This window comes from Mercenaria mercenaria, unplaced genomic scaffold (assembly GCF_021730395.1).
Source record: "Mercenaria mercenaria strain notata unplaced genomic scaffold, MADL_Memer_1 contig_614, whole genome shotgun sequence".
NCBI lineage: Eukaryota > Metazoa > Mollusca > Bivalvia > Venerida > Veneridae > Mercenaria > Mercenaria mercenaria.
Window position 1 is genome coordinate 4,320 of NW_026463498.1, and position 7,016 is coordinate 11,335.

The 7,016-nt window shown below is 39.3% G+C and overlaps 1 protein-coding gene across 1 annotated transcript; it reads left to right on the forward strand.

Moving 5' to 3' along the window:
* The first annotated feature begins 3,222 nt into the window (after window positions 1-3,222).
* Window positions 3,223-5,677, forward strand: LOC128554665 (zinc finger MYM-type protein 1-like). The gene has a single exon (XM_053535963.1). The coding sequence runs from the start codon at window positions 3,223-3,225 to the stop codon at window positions 5,050-5,052; it is 1,830 nt and encodes a 609-aa protein (XP_053391938.1). The 3' UTR covers window positions 5,053-5,677.
* Window positions 5,678-7,016: the final 1,339 nt, after the last annotated feature.

The following is a 7,016-nucleotide window of genomic DNA, read 5'->3' on the forward strand; positions in this document are numbered from 1 at the left end:
TTTTTAGCGCATCTGAGCTAAAAGCTGAAGGTGAGCTTTTGTGATCACATGCTGTCCATCGCCCGTCCGTCCGTCCGTCAACATTTCCCTTCAAACAACATCTCCTCTGAAACCACTGGGCTGAATTTAAAAAAACTTCACAGGAATGATCCTTGGGTGGCTCTCTACCTAAGTTGTTCAAATGATGTTGTTCCAAGCAGAACACTGGTTGCCATGGCAACCGAAAGGAAAAACTTAAAAAATCTTGTCTGAAACCACGAGACCTAGGCCTTTGATATTTGGTATGTAGCATTGCCTTATGGTCCTCTACCAAGTTTGTTCAAATTATTACCCTGGAGTGAAAAGAGGCCCTGCCCTGGGGGTCCCAAGTTTAACATAGACAAATATAGGAAAAAACTTGAAAAATCTTTTTGTCTGAAACTGCAAGGCCTAGGCTTTTGATATTTGGTATGTTTCATTGCCTTGTGGTCCTCTACCAAGAGTATTCAAATTATGCCCCCGAGTTGAAAACAGGCCCCACCCAGGGGATCCCAAGTTTTACATAGACTTCTATAGGAAAAAAACTTTAAAAATCTTCTTGCCTGAAACTGCAAGGCATAGGCTTTTGATATTTGGTATGTTGCATTGCCTAGTGGTCCTCTACCAAACTTGTTAAAATTATGCCCCTTGGGTGAAAAAAAGGCCCTGCCCTTGGGGTCCCAAGTTTTACATAGACTTATATAGGAATTTTTTAAAAAATCTTCTTGTCTGAAAGTTCAAGTCCTAGGCCTTTGATGTTTGGTATGTAGCATTGCCTAGTGGATCTCAAACAAGATTGTTAAAATTATGCCTCTTGGGTGAAAAGTGGACCCGCCCCTGGGGTCACTTGTTATATGAGTTATATAGGAAAAAATACTTCAAAAACTATCAGATCATATTTCCTAGACTGTTTAATTATAATTAGCTGATGGCCCCAAGTGATCAGGAGTCACCTGACTGTGACCTTGACCTGCTGAGCTACTTTCTTGGTTTTAGCTCACCAGAGCACAAAGTGCTCGGGGTGAGCTATTGTGATCGCCCAGGCGTCAGTACGTCTGTCGTACATTCGTCCATCCATCAGTCCGTCCACACTTTCCTTTAAGCAACATCTCCTCCTTAACCACCAGGCCAATTTTGATGAAACTTCAAAGGGATGTTCATTTGATAGTCTGCTTTAAAAAATTTTTCAAAGAATTGAATTTCATACAGAACTCTGGTTGCCATGGCAATCGAAAGGAAAAACTTAAAAAATCTTCTTATCCAAAACCTCAGGTCATAGGGCTTTTATATTTGGTATGTAGCATCATCTAGTGGTCCTCTACCAAGATTGTTCAAATTATCCCCCAAGGGTCAAATATGGCCCCACCCTGGGGGTCCCAAATTTTGCATAGACTTATATAGGAAAAAACTTCTAAAAATCTTTTGACTGAAAATTTAAGGCCTAGGCTTTTGATATTTGGTATGTAGCATTGCCTAGTAGCTCTCTAACAAGACTGTTCAAATTATGCCCTTAGGGTGAAAAAGAAGCCCCGTCCCGAGGGTCACTTAGTTTTTATATGAGTTATGTAGGAAAAAACACTAAAAATTATCTGATCATATTTCCTAGACTGTTTAATTATTATTACCAGATGACCCCAAGTAATTAGGGGTCACTTGACTGTGACCTTGACCTCCTGACCTACTTTCTTGTTTTTTAAGATACAGCCTTGAAATTTGAATGACATATACAATTTTGCACACCGATCTTAAAACTGACTTTCAGTGACTGTAAATGTGACCTATTGACCTACTTTCTTAATATTTTAGCATCAGTTTGACATTTGAAACATGTAGCTCATATTACTGAGGTGAGTGATCCAGGGTCATCATGACCCTCTTGTTTAAGATACAGCCTTGAAATTTGAATGACTTGTACAGTTTAGCACACCGATCTTAAAGCTGACTTTCAGTGACCATGAATGTGACCTACTGACCTACTTTCTTAATATTTTAGCATCAGTTTGACATTTGAAACATGTAGCTCATATTACTGAGGTGAGTGGTCCAGGCTTAAGAAAATGCTTACTGGAAAGAAATATAAATCCAGAAGTTCTCTTGGCAGTGCCATTTATCAGTGTCTCCAACACATACCAAAAGGAGACTTATTTATCTGCTTTATGCGTTTGGGTAAACAGGTTACAAAAATGTGTTTCGGTAAAGGGGGAATACTTTGAAGGTTTGTAATAAAAATATTTTTGATAAAACGTAGCACTTAACAAATCCGAACCCAATGACAGAACTTTTTGCAGGAACCTCGTAATATATTAATTCTTTTATGTCCATTTTGGAAAAAGGAACATATATGATGGCTCTTGTGTCTGTCTGTTTGTCTGTCTATCTGTTTTAACTTACTAACCATTTAAGGTATGGACATATAGGTAGGTGGCAATGAAACCATATGTGGAGCACATGAACCAGGTTGGTTAGTCAAAGGTCAAGGTCACAAATGTCTGGAGCATAACTTCCTTCTGTCTGTTGATCTGTCTGTCTGTCTTTTGTATTAGGAGCATAACTTAATAACCTTTCATGGTATTGACTTGGCTTGTAGGCACGTGTGCAGAGCACATGAACCAGGTCAAAGGTCTCATATTGAATTCAGAGATTTAAGGTTTTGACTTTAAACTTGGCATATTGAAGTTTTGCAATCAACAATATATCATCAAACATCGCCTTCTCTTACAGGAAAGTTGTTTAATTTTCGGGTTCTGTTGACTACATAAATTCCTTTGGTGACCTCACAGAGTTGGTACTGGGTGATCTTGAGGTCAAAAACTAGGCCATAAGATCAGATCACACTAGAGGAAGCATTTTTTTTCAGCATGAAAAAATTGTCAGAATGTTTGTCTCTTTGAAATCCAGGTGAACTACTAAATATGATTCCTTAGGAAAAGAACTAATTTAATTGTCACTATGTCTAATAATAGAAAAAACATTGTTAACACTTTTGAGACCACATTTTCTACCAAGTCAAGGGCGTAGCGCCCATTACGCAGTTTACGCAACTGCGTAATACTTTTTTGGCTGACTTGACTTTTTTAAATATGAAATATTGAAGAGCATGTTTTTTTTTTTAAAAAATCAAGTTCATATCCAATGTATTTCATTTACACGTATAATTTATAAACATGATATGGTGTAAACGGGTCTGAACTTGGGATTATAGGGATGCATATAAAATCACCTGATCACAGTAATGCAATGACTAAAGCTGACAAATTCATGAAAATATGTCAAAATCAAGAAAAAAGTGTTGTTGAGTTTGGCTCGAACACTTACAGAAACAAAGTGGAGAAAAATAAGAAAGCCTTGACATCTATTGATAAAACAATAGTTTTGCTGGGAAAACAAAACATAGCCTTTCGTGGCAAAACAGAAGAAAAAAGTAACGTCAGAGCTTTGATAAATTATCGCGCTGAAGTAGACAGTGATTTGCACGACCATCTAGCAAATTCTCCCAAACATGCACAGTATTTAAGCCCCTCTATTCAAAACGAATTCATACATATATGCGGCAATCAGATTTCGGACTCTATCGTGCACCGTTGCCAAGATGCGAGGTACTTTTCTATTCTTGCAGATGAATCTGCTGATGTCAGCAATACAGAACAGTTTGCTTTTTGTCTGCGTTATATTGAACGTCAGAGTTCCGGGAAGCATATGCTCCACGAGGATTTTCTTTCATTTGTTCAGACAACAGAAACAACAGGTGAAACACTACACCAGTTGCTACTAGATGAAATACACAAACACAACCTGAACCCAAACTTTATCGTTGGACAAGGTTACGACGGTGCTGGGAACATGTCCGGTTGTCACCGTGGAGTGCAGGCAAGATTTTCTGCAGAATTTCCAAACGCAAAGTATATTCACTGTCGCAACCACCGTCTAAACTTAGCAATATGTCATGCTTGCAGGGTAGCGTTTGTGCAGTCGATGTTTACCGTTGTTGGGGATGTATTGTTTTTTATCACAAGTTCTCCGAAACGTCTCGGAGTTTATAGCTCTCATAACGATGACGGAGAAGCCTTAAAGAAGTCCTGCCCAACACGGTGGTCTCAGCACTCGGAAAGCATCACTGCTTTCTATACCCACTTCAAGTCAATTCTAGAAACACTTACTGACCTTCAAGTTGGCATGGACACCAAAACAATGTCCACAGCGTCAAGCCATCAAAAGGCTGTCCTGTCTTTTGACTTTGTTGTCGCTTTGTGTTGCGTCAGCGGTCCCTTAGATACATTGACTCCTTTGACGGATTCAATGCAAGACCCTCAATGTGACTTGGTCAAAGCAACACAGCATGCTAAAGTTCTTCATGGGTTGCTGGCCGAGAGACGCAATGACATTGGGTATTTTGGAGGACTTTGGGAAAAGGCTGTCGCCTTGGCAACTGAGCATGACATCAATGTCTGTCAGCCTCGAGTTGCTGCAAGGCAACAACACAGGAATAACATAGCCGCAGAAACCCCAAAGGAATATTGGAGGTTGAATATGTTTGTACCATTCATGGATCACCTTTTGTCCCAACTGCACGACAGACTGTGCCTCTCGACAACAAGACGTAACGCTCAGTATCTATTGCCAACAAAACTTCGGCAACTTTCGCCCGAAATGTGGGCCGATATCAAGCAGGAGTATTCTCCGTTCATAGATTGCCAGGCAATAGATACTGAACTTGACGTCTGGAAGAGAGTTGCAGCAGATTCGCCGATACAAGGCTTGGCAGAGGCAGTTGATGAAACATATCAACTATACCCAAACATACATGTTGTGCTGAAGATCCTCCCGACAATGCCAGTGTCCACGGCCTCTGCTGAAAGATCATTTAGTAGCCTTCGCCGCCTTAAAACTTATCTAAGAAATAGGATGACCGAGGAACGGCTGACTGGACTCGCTCTGATGCATATCCATCGCAATCACCAGATCGATATCGACCAGGTTATACGTGATTTCGATGTGTCTAGGCATCGACGAATCGCACTGGTTTTTGATAATTGAGGCAATAACAAAATCAGAAGCATGCAGAGAAAGCAAAGAAAAATACTTCTGTCTACATAAAAACAACACTAAAAAAAAACAATAAAAAAAAAACGTCGCGGGGACATCTATGAGATCAAATTATGTACTCATCACCGCCTGATGAGACCTATTGGAGAGGTCGAAACGTATTTTTTCCTACAATAGGAGAGATCGTGTTTGTATACAAATCCGTTGTATATTCTATTTTTAGAACTGATAAGACAAAGATCGGTGGGCAGACGCCGAGCGTCCATGTTTTTTTTGGTTAAAAGTGATGTTTTTCTAACAACTTAAACTTTCTTAAAACACAAACGATGTCAATATTTTTTTTTTGATCAGTGGAAAGAATATAAAACAAACAATTTATTGATAACTTTTATATATTAAATTGAAAATTCCGATCCCATACACAAACGATGTAAAAACATTTTGTTTTGCCCACCGCCAGATAAACATGTGTTGATGCGTGACGTCAGGGCGATCTCTCCTATTGTACTTTAATCATTTCCTTTTTTGACAACATTATATCTCGCTATATGCGTTTCTTAAAATGCACCAGAATGCGTCTTTTCATGTTCTTTTTTTCAAAATTTTCCCGGGGGAGGTCCCCCGGACCCCCTCCCACACTCTCCCCACTCGGCACTTCGTGCCTCGTACTGCGTACATTTTTCAAAATCCTGGCTACGCCCCTGCAAGTTTATATGAAACTTGGTTTGATAAAATATAGGTCAAGTTTGTAACTTGGTCATCTTGATTCAAAATCTAGAGCACTAGGTAGAATCATAGAAAATAATTGTGAACATTTTAGAGGCAACATTTTTCATCTGGCCAACATGAAATGGTCAGAATAATTTTATTTACCCTTTAGAGGCCACATTTTTTACTTGATTTACATAAAATTAGGAGAGTGTTACATGATGAAATCTAGATCAAATTTGAAACTGGGTTATCTTGGTTTAAAAACTGGGTCACTTGGTCAAATAATGGAAGTCAAGTAAAAAACTGGTTGATCTTTACTAAAAAAAACTAGGTTGCAAGATTAGATCACAGACAGCTTTTATAACACTGTAAAGGCTTGGGTTATTTTCCTGATGAAATATAGTTTAAGTTTTAGACTTCATTATATTTGTTCAAAACCTAGGTCATAGATTAAAAAAATGTAAATACTGTAGAGGCCACATTTTCTTTATGATAATTAGTCCCCTACTGGTTGAAAACAGAAGAATGCACTTTTTCCGTCCGTCATTATGTCCGACATTCCGTATGTCCGTCCACAATTTCGTGTCCTGTCCATAACTCTTGTCATTCATGAAGGTAATTTAATATTACTTTGCACAAATGTTCCCCATAATGAGACGACGTGTCATGCGCAAGACCCGGACCCCTGGCCCAAAGGTCAAGGTCACAATTGGAGGTCAAAGGTCAACAGGGCTTTTTTCCTGTCCGGTCCATAACTCTGCCATCCATGAAGGGATTTTAATATTACTTGGCACAAATTTACCTCATAATAAGATGACATGTCATGCACAGCTTTCAGACCTCTAGCACAAAGGTCAAGGTCACACTTGGTAGTCAAATGTTTACATGGCATGAACAGGGTCTGTTTCGTGTCCGGTCCATAACTCTGTCATTCATTAAGGGATTTTAATATTACTTGGCACAAATATTCCCTATGAAAAGATGATATGTCATGCACAAAGCCTGGACCCCTAGCTCAAAGGTCAAGGTCACAATTGGAGGTCAAAGGTCTACAGTGTTTTTTTCTTGTCCGGTCCATAACTCTGCCATCCACGAAGGGATTTTAATATTACTTTGCACAAATATACCTCATAATAAGAAATATGTCATGCACAACTTTCAGACCCCTAGCAGAAAGGTCAAGGTCACACTTGGCATTCAAATGTTTACATGGCATGAACAGGGTCTGTTTCGTGTCCGGTCCA